The 16,019-nt window shown below is 37.9% G+C and overlaps 2 protein-coding genes across 5 annotated transcripts in view; both read left to right on the forward strand.

Annotated features, from left to right (window-relative positions):
• ablim2 (actin binding LIM protein family, member 2) overlaps positions 1-1,661 on the forward strand; it is a 150,580-nt gene extending 148,919 nt beyond the window's left edge. The window contains exon 20 of one of the 4 annotated variants that reach the window (XM_072913157.1): positions 1-1,661. This exon is cut by the window's left edge and continues 1,282 nt beyond it. The gene's annotated coding sequence lies outside the window, so the exon portion shown is untranslated. The other 3 variants (XM_072913158.1, XM_072913159.1, XM_072913160.1) reach the window with 3 other exon arrangements.
• A 5,313-nt stretch (positions 1,662-6,974) lies between these two features.
• Positions 6,975-16,019, forward strand: part of afap1 (actin filament associated protein 1) — a 243,923-nt gene continuing 234,878 nt past the window's right edge. Inside the window, exon 1 of the mRNA XM_061961210.2 lies at positions 6,975-7,037. Coding sequence (XP_061817194.1) covers positions 7,013-7,037 — 25 coding nt within the window. The 5' untranslated portion in view covers positions 6,975-7,012. The remainder of the gene's footprint in view (positions 7,038-16,019) is intronic.

Consider the following 16,019-nt stretch of genomic DNA (forward strand, 5'->3'; position numbering starts at 1 on the left):
CACCAAAATAGGAGAACAAGACAAGAACTAAAACACTACACACTGGAACACAGGAAAAAAAAAAATCCAAATAAGTCAGGGTGTGATGTGACAGGTGGTGACAGTACACCTACTTTGAGACAAGAGCTATAGTGTTGCATGCTTAGTTATGGTTTAAAGTCATATCCGACGACTTTTTATTGTCAATATCGAGTTTCATATTTTAATGATTTCTGCTGCTGGTGAGCCTTTGGATTTTTTCAATGAAAAAACTGTGCCTCGGATCAAAAAAGGTTGAAAAACACTGCAATATGCAGACCACAGCGGGAGGCAGCGTGCAGGTAAAAGGATATCTAATGCTTAAACACAAAATAAACAAAAGGGGAGTGCCCCTAAAAAAGGCATTGAAGCTTAGGGAAGGCTATGCAGAACGAAACTAAAACTGAACTGGCTACAAAGTCAACAAAAACAGAATGCTGGACGACAGCAAAGACTTACTGTGGAGCAAAGACGGCGTCCACAAAGTACATCCGAACATGACATGACAATCAACAATGTCCCCACAAAGAAGGATTAAAAACAACTGAAATATTCTTGATTGCTAAAACAAAGTAGATGTGGTAAATATCGCTTAAAGGAAGACATGAAACTGCTACAGGAAAATACCAAAAAAAAAAGAGAAAAAGCCACCAAAATAGGAGCGCAAGACAAGAAGTAAAACACTACACACAGGAAAACAGCAAAAACCTCAAAATAAGTCAGGGTGTGATGTGACAGGTGGTGACAGTACACCTACTATGAGACAAGAGCTGTAGTGATGCATGCTTGGTTATGCTTTAAAGTCATATCCAACAATTGCTACGACGACTTTTTACTGTCAACTGTTTTTTGTTTTTTAATGTTTCCCGCTGGTGGTGTGCCTCCGCATTTTTTCAACGCAAAAAATGTGCCTTGGCTGAAAAAAGGTTGAAAAACACTGCACTAGTCAATGTTTATTTAATGATATAAAATGCCATTATTAAACAAGTTCAATTAAAAACATACAGTGCAACGCAATAAAAATATAGCGAAAATTAGTGGTCGACCAGTAAATATTTTCGATTTGTGTTTTCATTTATATTTACTTGTTACATTTTTAATTTGCGGGAAAAAAACCTAAATAAAATAAAGCTACCGACTAACTATTTTTTTAACACTAAACATTTATATTATAATGACAATTACCGATCAATTATGTGTTTTGAAAATGTATTTATTAATATAATGCATATTAAAAAAATTAATAAAAGACGCTGGAAAAACAGTAAAACTATTTTTTTTTCCCCAAAATGGTCCACTTCCACGTTCTTGGTGTGTATTGTCATGAGAACTTTATTTCCAATTATTCAACAAGTTCAATTAAAAACATACAGTGCAACGCAATAAAAATTTAGCGAAAATTAGTGGTCGACCAGTAAATATTTCCGATTTGTGTTTTCATTTATATTTACTTGTTACATTTTTAATTTGCGGAAAAAAAACCTAAATAAAATGAAGCTACCGACTAACTATTTTTTTAACACTAAACATTTATATTATAATGACAATTACCGATCAATTATGTGTTTTGAAAATGTATTTATTAATGTAATGCATATTAAAAAATAAATACAACTAGTAAAAGATGCTGGAAAAACAGTAAAACTATTTTTTTTTTTTTTCAAAAATGGTCCACTTCCACGTTCTTGGTGTGTATTGTCATGAGAACTTTATTTCCAATTATTAAACAAGTTCAATTAAAAACATACAGTGCAACACAATAAAAATATCGCGAAAATTTGTGGTCAACCAGTAAATATTTCCGATTTGTGTTTTCATTTATATTTACTTGTTACATTTTTAATTTGCGGAAAAAAAACCTAAATAAAATAAATCTACCGACTATTTTTTTAACACTAAACATTTATATTATGACAATTACCGATCAATTATGTGTTTTGAAAATGTATTTATTAATGTAATGCATATTAAAAATAAAAATAAAACAAGTAAAAGACGCTGGAAAAACATTAAAACTATTAATTTTTTTCCAAAATGGTCCACTTCCACGTTCTTGGTGTGTATTGTCATGAGAACTTTATTTCCAACGTATGCTGCACTGTAAACATGCTATTATTAGACAAATATTTATTATTTCAACCCATATCTGCTAATAATTGTGTTTTATAAGCTACTTCCTGGACAATAATGCAAATAGGAGAAATTCGAACACTTTGTTTTCATACCGCTGTTTTGTGACATAACAAAATTAGACCAAGATCAATAATTGTAAAACCTTTTACATGACTAATGTGACCTATAATCTGCACTGTACAACTCACTTGAAAAAAACCCAAAAACAACAAATATTGTGAATCCCTTTCAAACTCCGTTTAAAGTGCCTCCTAAGAACCTGAAATGAAGTTTAACTCTTCTTGTAGGCTTTTCCTGATATTTTTGGAGCCATATCTTGTACTGTGAGTTATGGTCCACAGATCTTGAAGCCATCAGTCAGGGGAAGAGGACACAAAAATTCCCACGGCCTTCAAAATACCTGGCGGGAACACACAGAAGACATTCATTACCAAGTCGAGAAAATATGACACAACAGGGACATTGCCAAGAACTGGACGTCCCTTCGCATTTGGATTCAATGGAAAGTGGTCGGGGAGGCTGCCTAGACCATGGCCACAGAAGGAGCTGAATGTGACAATAATGCTTTGTCTAGGTCCAAGTAAACCAAGGTTGTTGTTTTATGTTTGGTGCAAACACAACACTGGTCATTAGCAAAAGAACACCAGACCTACAGTGAAGCATGCTGGTGGCAGCATCATGGTTTGGGGTTGTTTTTCTTCAGCTGGAACCGGGGATCCAAATACCAGTCAATCAATCAATCAATCAATGTTTATTTATATAGTCTCAAAGGGCTGCACAAGCCACAACGACACCCTCGGTTCAGAGCCCACATAAGGGCAAGGAAAAACTCACAACCCAGTGAGATGTCAATGAGAATGACTATGAGAAACCTTGGAGAGACCGGATGCAATGGACGTCGAGTGGGTCCCGCATAATATTGTGAAAGTCCTGTCCGTAGTGGATCGAACATAATAGTGAGAGTCCAGTCCGTAGTGGATCGAACGTAATAGTGACAGTCCAGTCCATAGTGGATCTAACATACTGGTGAGAGTCCAGTCCGTTGTGGATCTAACATAATAGTGAGAGTCCAGTCCATAGTGGATCTAACATAAGAGAGTCCAGACCGTAGTGGATCGAACATAATAGTGAGAGTCCAGACCGTAGTGGATCGAACATAATAGTGAGAGTCCAGTCCGTAGTGGATCTAACATAATAGTGAGAGTCCAGTCCATCGTGGATCGAACATAATAGTGAGAGTCCAGTCCATAGTGGATCTAACATAATAGTGAGAGTCCAGTCCATAGTGGCTCTAACATAATAGTGAGAGTCCAGTCCGTAGTGGATCGAACATAACAGTGAGAGTCCAGTCCATAGTGGATCTAACATAATGGTGAGAGTCCAGTCCGTAGTGGATCTAACATAATAGTGAGAGTCCAGTCCATAGTGGATCTAACATAATAGTGAGAGTCCAGTCCATAGTGGATCTAACATAATAGTGAGAGTCCAGTCCATAGTGGGGCCAGCAGGAGACCACCCCGAGCGGAGACGGGTCAGCAGCACAGAGATGTCCCCAACCGATGCACAGGCGAACGGTCCACCCCGGGTCCCGACTCTGTCTCAGTCAATGTACAGAACCTTCAGGCTTCGGCTTGAAAGCTGAAAAGGAATTTCATCTGTTGGCATAACGACGAGGGACACGTCCAAATCAACAAAATAATTGTTTCACCAGATGACGAATCGTTTTGGAATCGCTCATCGAGACCTCAATCCGACCGAAGGTCTGACAGGACCTGCAATCTTGACAGATTGTCAGATATATTTTGTAAAGAATCCGGATATACTCTTACCCAAGCTGTTGGACGTTTTGAAATTGTTCCCCTTAAAATATGTTTTTTTTTTTCAATGTAGTTGTACAGATTGTAGGTCACATTAATGGTGGAAGGAATTGCCTTTGCTTGGTCTCATTGTTTTTGAACAGGTGTGCATGTATATATATATATATATATATATATATATATATATATATATATATATATATATATATATATATATATGTGTGTGTGTGTGTGTACTGTACATACATGCACACACACTTGACCACACTATTTATTCTGCTTTGTTTGTGGCTCGAAGGCATCATTGCATAGAAGACTGCAACGACGACGTGTGCTACACATGCTCGTGAAGTATATATATTTCTGCATCCGAGCCCTTCTGCATGACGACAGGTTTCAAACGTAAATACTGTGTGTGATTATTTTTGCTTCGAACGACACGGGAAATCTAGGATTTCATTGTGGCATGAAGGAAGATGCTTTCGTTATTGGAGAGAAAAAAACATATCAGATACATTTTGCGCTTTGTAAAGTCCAAAATTGTTGTCATGGTTTCTTGTTTCTGTAACATCCCTCTGCTATTAAAGTGCTTTATCCAAACCATCTCAGTGTTTGGACTCTCATTGACCTGCTGCTCTGCTCTTTTTGAAAGACATACAGTCCAAAGATCAATGTACAAACCCCGTTTCCATATGAGTTGGGAAATTGTGTTAGATGTAAATATAAACGGAATACAATGATTTGCAAATCCTTTTCAACCCATATTCAATTGAATGCGCTACAAAGACAAGATATTTGATGTTCAAACTCATAAACTTTTTTTTTTTTTTTTGCAAATAATAATTAACTTAGAATTTCATGGCTGCAACACGTGCCAAAGTAGTTGGGAAAGGGCATGTTCACCACTGTGTTACATGGCCTTTCCTTTTAACAACACTCAGTAAACGTTTGGGAACTGAGGAGACACATTTTTTAAGCTTCTCAGGTGGAATTCTTTCCCATTCTTGCTTGATGTACAGCTTAAGTTGTTCAACAGTCCGGGGGTCTCCGTTGTGGTATTTTAGGATTCATAATGCGCCACACCTTTTCAATGGGAGACAGGTCTGGACTACAGGCAGGCCAGTCTAGTACCCGCACTCTTTTACTATGAAGCCACGTTGATGTAACACGTGGCTTGGCATTGTCTTGCTGAAATAAGCAGGGGCGTCCATGGTAACGTTGCTTGGATGGCAACATATGTTGCTCCAAAACCTGTATGTACCTTTCAGCATTAATGGCGCCTTCACAGATGTTTAAGTTACCCATGTCTTGGGCACTAATACACCCCCATACCATCACAGATGCTGACTTTTCAACTTTGCGGCGATAACAATCCGGATGGTTCTTTTCCTCTTTGTTCCGGAGGACACGACGTCCACAGTTTACAAAAACAATTTGAAATGTGGATTCGTCAGACCACAGAACACTTTTCCACTTTGTATCAGTCCATCTTAGATGAGCTCAGGCCCAGCGAAGCCGACGGCGTTTCTGGGTGTTGTTGATAAACGGTTTTCGCCTTGCATAGGAGAGTTTTAACTTGCACTTACAGATGTAGCAACCAACTGTAGTTACTGACAATGGGTTTCTGAAGTGTTCCTGACCCATGTGGTGATATCCTTTACACACTGATGTCGTTTGTTGATGCAGTACAGCCTGAGGGATCGAAGGTCATGGGCTTAGCTGCTTACGTGCAGTGATTTCTCCAGATTCTCTGAACCCTTTGATGATATTACGGACCGTAGATGGTGAAATCCCTAAATTCCTTGCAATAGCTGGTTGAGAAAAGTGTTTCTTAAACTGTACAACAATTTGCTCACGCATTTGTTGACAAAGTGGTGACCCTCGCCCCATCCTTGTTTGTGAATGACTGAGCATTTCATGGAATCTACTTTTATACCCAATCATGGCACCCACCTGTTCCCAATTAGCCTGTTCACCTGTGGGATGTTCCAAATAAGTGTTTGATGAGCATTCCTCAACTTTATCAGTATTTATTGCCACCTTTCCCAACTTTTTTGTCAAGTGTTGCTGGCATCAAATTCTAAAGTTAATGATTTGCAAAAAAAAAAAAGTTATCAGTTTTAACATCAAATATGTTGTCTTTGTAGCATATTCAACTGAATATGGGTTGAAAAGGATTTGCAAATCATTGTATTCCGTTTATATTTACATCTAACACAATTCCCCAACTCATATGGAAACGGGGTTTGTACTTTACTGTGTAAACTGTACTGTTTCATATAATGTATTATCTTCCTTTGCAATCTACTAATACAAGTTTCAATCAATCAATGTTTCTCAACAAAACTGTCCATAAAATTAAAGTACAAATACATAAAAAAAAATCTTCACCACTTTAGTCATGACTCGTTTTAACTTTAGCTCCCCCGACTTCTTCTGTTTGTTTGACGTTGTCATTACTGCCACAAGTGGTGGAAAAGTGTATCACAACTGAGCACCGCTGACAAACATTTTCTGGGCGGCCCTCAGGCTGTAGATGACGTCACGTCAAGAGGGCGTGGCATATCGAGTTGGGGCGGTCCGTGTCCTGCTATTAGTTCTACCAGCACATACTGCATATAAAAACGCTGGTCAAAAAATTTGTTACCTACACATCAAGAGTGCTCTTATTTTGAAATGGTTTATTCACCTTAAGAGCATGAAGCATGGATTTACCTTTTATGCAGGAGGCCCACAGCTCCTGTCACACTGAGGAAGGACTTTTTTTTTTTGGTCAAATGTTTTAGTAGCGACTTAATTTGATGAATGATTTTAACCCATATTATTAAATATAATCAATTAGTCGGACTTTGAAGTACAATTATTTGCGCTGTATTGTCATTTTAGTGACTGCATGTGCAGCGTGAATGTCAATAAACAAGCCCCGCCTCCGACGGACGCTGATTGGCCGCCGTGCACTGGGACTTCCGCCCTTACTAGTCCATTGATTGTCACTGGTGGCTAGCGAACAATACTGGCTCCTCCCGTCCGACGGTGTTGTAAACATGGAAAAAGGAATAAAAGAGCGAGGTAAGAAGCTAACTTGTGTTTTTATCCTTTTTTTAAATGCTCCTTTTGTTGTTTATTTGTTCCATTTGTTTGTACGCCGTGGTCGTGTCACTGCGAGTTTAAAAGCTAGTAACACGTGTAGCGTTATCATGTCACATTCACGATTAATATAAGCCAATATTATCGTTAATTTAGATGATAAAATGTAGAATAAAAATGTTAGTATTGTTACAAAGGAGCGTGTGGATGGATGAGGGTAAGAGGGGCGGAGTTGTGTCACCGTCCCGGTAGGAGGAGGAAGGAGGGGGGGGGAGAAGCTTTTTGTTAGCCGTGAGTAGGCCAAGTCTCGCGAGAGAAACCAGCAATCCAGGGCTTGTCATGCCAAAGGCCAAGTCTCGCGAGAAAAACCAGCAACCCATGCCAATCAAGTTTGAATGCTTTTTTTGATAAAAAACAGGAAAAGTTATTGGAGAAATCCTCAATGAGCTATCTCAGGACTATGGAATAAAAATAATAGTTTTAAAATGATTTACTTATCTCAGAAAGATAATCATGAACATTCCTGGTGAAAGTACAAATTAATAATAGTATTAGATTCTGTGACAGATACACTCAAATCAGCTTTACCCCATTAAAATAAATGAATTTAGGGCCTCATAATTTTTTTTTTTTTCAAGCTAAGGCTGGGCGATATGGCCTTTTTTTAATATCTCGATATTTTTAGGCCATATCGCGATACACGATATATATCTCGATAATTTGCCTTAGCCTTGAATGAACACTTGATACATATAATCACAGCAGTATGATGGTTCTATGTGTCTACATGAAAACATTCTTCTTCATACTGCATTAATATATGCTCATTTTAAACTTTCATGCAGAGAGGGAAATCACAACTAAGTCAATTTAGCAAAACTGTATTTATTAAACAGTTATTAAGCAGTGGCACAAACATTCATGTCATTTCCAAAACAGAAAGTGCAAGATTGTCAGAGACATTTTAAAACAAGTTATTAGTGCACTTTTGTGCATGATAACATATGAAAACAACACTAAATTAAAGTGCACTTTTTGTACAAAACGCCACTACAATAGTTTGAAACTAATAAAGTGCACTTTTGTGCATGATGTCACACAAGATATTTCAATAAGTGTCAAATAAAAATGAGCTGCATAATAGGAACTCAAATAGTGTATGTCCTTCGCTATGTGGTAGGTTACTGTGGACATTATCTCCTTTTGTTGTTGACTTATTTTTTTTATACGGTGTTGATCTGGAAATGTTTGCCTCGGCATTTTGATGGTGTGGACTTGTGGCACCGAACGGAGATGTTGACATGCGGAGTAAGCACTCTACATTCTCTAGCAGGGGACTTTTCAAATGATGCTACATATTAGCAGTAATGCTACTTTTTGTAGCAACACTTTTGCCCCACACTTGACAAATTACGGTTGTCTGTTCGACATATTCCCACTTGAAGCCAAACCACCGCCAGACGATGGACCCCCTGTTGTTTTTCTTGGGAATTAATTCTTCCTTCATTTGTTACCAGATTCGCACCATCTTTCTCTCGTAGTACCACTCGCACCACAGCTAACGTTACCCATGCTGCTACCTCTCTGCTCCGCGAGGGCGTATACGTATGTGATGTATGTAAGAAGGTGCGCGTGCTGTCTGTGAGAAGGAGACACAAGAAGGAGTGGGAAGAGCCTGCAGTGTAATGCCAGCAGCTAAAAGCAACTGCGTGAGAACGTATACACGAATATCACGATATAGTCATTTTCTATATCGCACAGAGACAAAACCAGGATATTTCGAGTATATCGATACATCGCTCAGCCCTATTTCAAGCCCATATAATGCAGATAAATTCCTGCTTCTCAAGACCGACGGCGATAACTTATTCCGAACTATAATTTTTACATTTTGATTGAACTGATTCTTTAACAGTGCAGGCATTTTCGTAGGCTTTCCAAACACCGTCATAGCGATGCTGGCGTTTCAGGTGGCTGATAAGGTTAGATCAGGGGCCACACGGAGGAAAATCTATTCCCAAGTGGGCCGGACTTGTAAAATCATGGCACGATAACTTAAAAATAAAGACAACTACCGTATTTTTCGGACTATAAGTCGCAGTATTTTCATAGTTTGGCAGGGAGTGCGACTTATACTCAGGAGCGACTTATGTGTGAAATTATTAACACATTACCGTAAAATATCAAATCATATTATTTAGCTCATTCACGTAAGAGTGTCATGTCTGTGATCATGTTTTGTTTAGTTATGTTTTGCTTGGTTTTTGGACACTTTTTAGTTCTTGTCTTCACTCCCTTTGTCACCATAGTAACCATTAGTTTCACCTGGTTCACATCGTCATGTCACGCACCTGTCTCAGGTTTTCACATTTTGAGTCACGCACCTGTTTTCACTAATCATGTCATCACTATTTAAGCCTGTAGTTGCCAGGCAGTCAGCCTGGCGATATCACTCTTGACACACTCCTGACACTCTGTTTCATGTTCATAGTCCATGCTGCCCTGTTCACGTCATCGCAAGTAAGTTTTGTTTATTTATGCCACAGTTAGTGTCTTTTTTTTGCCATGTTTATAGTTATGCATAGTCCAAGTTTTTGTTCCCTGTGTTAAGTTTTGTGCCTCCACTGTGAGCCCCTTTTGTTTGTTCTTTTTTTGAGTGTTAAAATTAAATATGTATGTACCTTCACGCCATGTCCGGTCCAAATCATTTGCACCATGGGAAAAGAACAAACAAAAGGCGCTCACAGTGGAGGCACAAAACTTAACGCAGGGAACAAACACTTGGACTATGCATAACTATGAACATGGCAAAAAAAAAGACACTAACTGTGGCATGAATAAACAAAACTTACTTGCGATGATGTGAACAGGGCAGCATGGACTATGAACATGAAACAGAGTGTCAGGAGTGTGTCAAGAGTGATGTCGCCAGGCTGACTGCCTGGCAACTACAGGCTTAAATAGTGATGACATGATTAGTGAAAACAGGTGCGTGAGTCAAAATGTGAAAACGTGAGACAGGTGCGTGACATGACGATGTGAACCAGGTAAAACTAATGGTTACTTTGGTGACAAAGGGAGTAAAGACAAGAACTAACAAGTGTCCAAAAACCAAGCAAAACATAACTAAACAAAACATGATCACAGACATGACAAAGAGACTAGACCAGTGGTTCCTAACATGGGTTTGTTCGAACCCCAGGGGTTTGGTAAGTCGGCCTCAGGGGTTCGGTGGAGCCTCTGCCGCGGAGGTCAAGACACACCCGACTCATCTTGTAAATAAAAACTTCTCCCTATCGGCGTACTATGGATACCACCAAACAATGTTCCCTCTAATTTTCCATCCGATTTGCAGGTGTGTAATTTGTTGTGAGTTTATGCACTGTGTTGGTTTTGTTCTTTGAACGGTTCATTTTGTGCACCAGTAAAAAAAACATATAACTTTGTATTGAATTAAAAAAAAAACGTTGAATTTTTCACTAAAGAAGGGTTCGATGAATGCACATATGAAACTGGTGGGGTTCGGTACCTCAAACAAGGTTAAGAACCACTGGACTAGACGTATACGATTTCATGGGATTTAGCGATTAGGAGTGACAGATTGTTTGGTAAACGTATAGCATGTTCTATATGTTATAGTTATTTGAATGACTCTTACCTAGGGATGTCCGATAATGGCTTTTTGCCGATATCCGATATTCCGATATTGTCCAACTCTTTAATTGCCGATACCGATATCAACCGATATATACAGTTGTGGAATTAACACATTATTATGCCTAATTTGGACAACCAGGTATGGTGAAGATAAGGTACTTTTAAAAAAAATTAATAAAATAAGATAAATAAATTAAAAACATTTTCTTGAATAAGTAAAACAATATAAAAACAGTTACATAGAAACTAGTAATTAATGAAAATGAGTAAAATTAACTGTTAAAGGTTAGTACTATTAGTGGACCAGCAGCACGCACAATCATGTGTGCTTACGGACTGTATCCCTTGCAGACTGTATTGATATATAAATAAATGATAAATGGGTTGTACTTGTATAGCGCTTTTCTACCTTCAAGGTACTCAAAGCGCTTTGACACTACTTCCACATTTACCCATTCACACACTGATGAAGGGAGCTGCCATGCAAGGCGCTAACCAGCACCCATCAGGAGCAAGGGTGAAGTGTCTTGCTCAGGACACAACGGACATGACGAGGTTGGTACTAGGTGGGGATTGAACCAGGGACCCTCGGGTCGCGCACGGCCACTCTTCCACTGCGTAGGAACCAGAATATTAATAACAGAAAGAAACCACCCTATTGTGTGAATGAGTGTAAATGGGGGAGGAAGGTTTTTTGGGTTGGTGCACTAATTGTAAGTGTATCTTGTTTATTTATGTTGATTTAATAAAAATAAAAAAATGATACCGATAATAAAAAAAACTATACCGATAATTTCCAATATTACATTTTAACACATTTATCGGCCGATAATATCGGACATGTTACGTTAACATACCAGGCACGTTCTCAGTTGGTTATTTATGCATCATATAACGTACACTTATTCAGCCTGTTGTTCACTATTCTTTATTTTAAATTGCCTTTCAAATGTCTGTTCTTGGTGTTGGGTTTTATCAAATACATCTCCCCAAAAAATGCGACTTATACTCCAGTGCGACTTATGTATGTTTTTTTCTTTCTTTATTATGCATTTTCGGCCGGTGCGACTTATACTCCGGAGCGACTTATACTCCGAAAAATATGGTAAGCTGGACGAAGTGGCTGGGGAGAGGGATGTCTGGACTTCTGTGCTTAGGCTGCAGCCTCCGCGACCCGACCTCGGATAAGCAGAAGAAGATGGATGGATGGATGAGTTAACGAACCAATTGGTTTTGTAAGGCGAGGTTCCACTGTATTTCATTAATAATTAATTGATTTAATTTTTACAATATATGCCGAGGGCCACTAAAAAACAAGCTCCTGCCACCTTCGGACGTGCTGACAGTCCATAGTAAAATATGAATTAAAATAAGCCAGTAAAGTTTATTTTTAGACGAATAATCAATCATCAATTTAGTTGACAACTATATCAATATTGACTTATAAAGCTGATTAGTCGTTTTAGCACTACTTTGGGCTATTTTTGCCAGAAAAAACACAAAATGAAATAAGACAAAAGAAATCCTGGAGACAGCACATTATAAAAGACTTCATTGTGGTCTACATAACATGTAATGGTGGTTCTTTAGCGAACAATTTGGTTGGCTTTTGTTTTACAGACCTATTTTCAAGCCACTTTTTTGCTCCCTTTCAAAACAGTTAGTTTGTTGCATCGGGTGAAGTGATTATTTCTTACTGAAGATTTTATAGATCCGACACGCAGCCCTGTTTTTGCATCCGAGGAACACCAAGCCAAGTCATGGCATAACAAGACAGTTCCACCTTCTTAAAGGGGAACTGCACTTTTTGGGGAATTTTGCCTATCGTTCACAATCATTATGAAAGTCTTGACGACGGATGTATTTTATTGTTAATGCATTCTAACTTGTAAATAAACACAATGGGAGGTCCTCAATTCCGCCCATAAAACCCAATAAAAAGCATCCAAAAAGCGCCAATAATACATTTGGTGACTTGAATATTAACAATTATTAGTGATATTGTTATTATAAGCGCTAACGCAGACAAACAATTGTTTTTCTTAATGCATTCTAACTCGTAAATAAACATAATGGGAGGTCCTCAATTCCACCCATAAAACCCAATAAAAAGCATCCAAAAAGCGGCAATAATACATTTGGTGACTTGAATATTAACAAGTATTAGTGATATTGTTATTATAAGCGCTAACGCAGACATTTTTTTTCTTCATGCATTCTAACTTGTAAATAAACATAATGGGAGGTCCTCTATTCCGCCCGTAAAACCCAATAAAAAATATCCAAAAAGCGGCAAAAATACATTTGGTGACTTGAATATTAACAAGTATTAGTGATATTGTTATTATAAGTGCTAATGCAAACAAACAATTTTTTTTCTTAAGAAATTCCATCTCGTAAATAAACATAATGGGAAGTCCTCTATTCCCCCGGTAAAACCCCCAAAAAACCATCCAAAAAGCGCCAATACATTTGGTGACTTGAATATTAACAAGTATGAGTGATATTGTTATTATAAGCGCTAACGCAGACAAACATTTTTTTTTCTTAATGCATTCTAGCTCGTAAATAAACATAATGGGAGGTCCTCTGTTCCGCCCGTAAAACCCAATAAAAAAAAATAAAAAAAGCGTCAATAATACATTTGGTGACTTGAATGTTAACAAATATTAGTGATATTGTTATTATAAGCGCTAACGCAGACAAACAATTTTTTTTCTTAATGCATTCTAACTCATAAATAAACGTAATGGGAGGTCCTCTATTTCGCCGGTAAAACCCAATAAAAAACATCCAAAAAGCGGCAGTAATACATTTGGTGATTTGAATATTAACAAGTATTAGTGATATTGTTATTATAAGTGCTAACGCAGACAAACAATGTTTTTTCTTAAGGAATTCTAACTCGTAAATAAACATAATGGGAGGTCCTCAATTCCACCCATAAAACCCAATAAAAAGCATCCAAAAAGCGCCAATAATTAATTTGGTGACTTAAATATTAACAAGTATTAGTAATATTGTTATTATAAGCAAAAATACATTTGGTCACTTGACTATTAACAACAATTAGTGATATTGTTATTATTGTTATGTTTGGACTAAGGGGAGGTGACGGCTCAGACACCAGAGGGCAGTATGTTCAATAATTTATTATATATAATAAATATATATAATAATAATAAACAATACAACTAAACTATAGAAATGGAGTGTGTGACTAAAATACAAGAGTGTGTGTGGTGTAAGACTATGTGTGTAGATATCTGAAGTGTGTGTTACCAAGTGTTGATGAGAAAAGCAGACAAGTCCAAAGAGGGCAAGGCAAAAGGGGTCCAAGATCAGCGAGGGGTCCGTGGGGCAGAGAGAGACGTCAGAGTCCAGGGGCGAGTGAGGAGTCGGGAAACGAAGAAGGCAGTCCAAAACACCGGGGAAACAACGGGAGATCTCGAGGAGGGAAGACTCGGGAAGGCAGGTACACAAAGAGGTAACTAAGTTCCTGCGCCGATCCTTGGGTCCACTGGTCCTTTATACAGCTCATCTTCATCAGTCGCAGGTGTGCAGATTGCGATTGCGTGCAGGTTTGTCGCTGCGTGGGCGTGCTGCGCTCAGCGTGAGCGGGGGCGTGTCCGGCCGAGCAGCCAGAGGAGGAACTGTGACACTCAATTGCAGGGTAGAAGCGGGTTCGAATCCGCGGCGTGACAATTATAAGTGCTAACGCAAACAAACAATTTTTTTTCTTAAGGAATTCTAACTCGTAAATAAACATAATGGGAAGTCCTCTATTCCCCCGGTAAAACCCAATAAAAAACATCCAAAAGCGCCAATAATACATTTGGTGACTTGAATATTAACAAGAATTAGTGATATTGTTATTATAAGCGCTAACGCAGACAAACAATTTTTTTTCTTAATGCATTCTAACTCGTAAATAAACATAATGGGAGGTCCTCTATTCCGCCTGTAAAACACAATAAAAAACATCCAAAAGGGGCAATAATACATTTGGTGACCTGAATTCTAACAAGTATTAGTGATATTGTTATTATAAGTGCTAACGCAGACAAACAATTTTTTTTCTTAAGGAATTCTAACTTGTAAATAAACATAATAGGAGGTCTTCTATTCCCCCGGTAAAACCCAATAAAAAACATCCAAAAAGCGCCAATAATACATTTGGTGACTTGAATATTATCAAGTATTAGGTATATTGTTATTATAAGTGCTAACGCAGACAAACTATTTTTTTTCTTAATGCATTCTAACTCGTAAATAAACATAATGGGAGGTCCTCTATTCCGCCCGTAAAACCCAATAAAAAACATCCAAAAAGCGGCAAAAATACATTGGGTCACTTGACTATTAACAAGTATTAGTGATATTATTATTATAAGTGCTAATGCAAACAAACAATTTTTTTTCTTAAGGAATTCTAACTCGTAAATAAACATAATGGAAAGTCCTCTATTCCCCCGGTAAAATCCAATAAAAAACATCCAAAAAGCGCCAATAATACATTTGGTGACTTGAATATTAACAAGAATTAGTGATATTCTCACTCGCAAATAAACATAAAGGAAGGTCCTCTATTCCACCCATAAAACCCAATAAAAATCATTCAAAAAGCACCATTTGGTGACTTGAATATGAACAAGTATTAGTGATATTGTTATTATAAGCGCTAACGCAGACAAACTATTTAAAGTGATCACTAGCGTGTGTGCCAATGTTCACATCATCGAGTGGTAAGGTGCTGCCTCGCTTCCCTTGCTCACTTTAAGTTTATTGTAGATCATAAATCATTCCTCTCACCTGGATAGTAGAAGGACGAGGATGTAATCCGACAAGTTGGTACACTTTGACAGCCCATTTGGACCCTGAAAACGACATAAAAAGACGCTTGGTTGCACCCCCCTTTTCTCTTGGCGAGGATTATGACTCATTCTTCATCTAAATGGGAATATATGAAGATCCTAGCAGTCGGCATTCTAATGACAGCAGACATTGTACAGTAAGTGATGTTTTATTATGTTTGTTGTCTCTCATAAAGTCTGCAGTGAGTAATAATCAGCGGCGTATGCGCGATAATGAACAAAATATGTACATTTTAAATGTTATTATAAATGTGCCTGTTACTACATTACACATATTTTTACATCATGTATATAAAACCTTAATGGATGTGTTTGGATGTTTTTTTAGGGGTTTTATAGGCAGAATAGAGCGGCTCCAATAGGCTCCAGTGTAAGCAGACATTTGATCACATTTATTTGATATTTAGAATGCATTAGGAAAGAAAAACGTATG

The sequence above is a fragment of the Nerophis lumbriciformis genome, linkage group LG05 (genome assembly GCF_033978685.3).
Source record: "Nerophis lumbriciformis linkage group LG05, RoL_Nlum_v2.1, whole genome shotgun sequence".
Lineage (NCBI taxonomy): Eukaryota > Metazoa > Chordata > Actinopteri > Syngnathiformes > Syngnathidae > Nerophis > Nerophis lumbriciformis.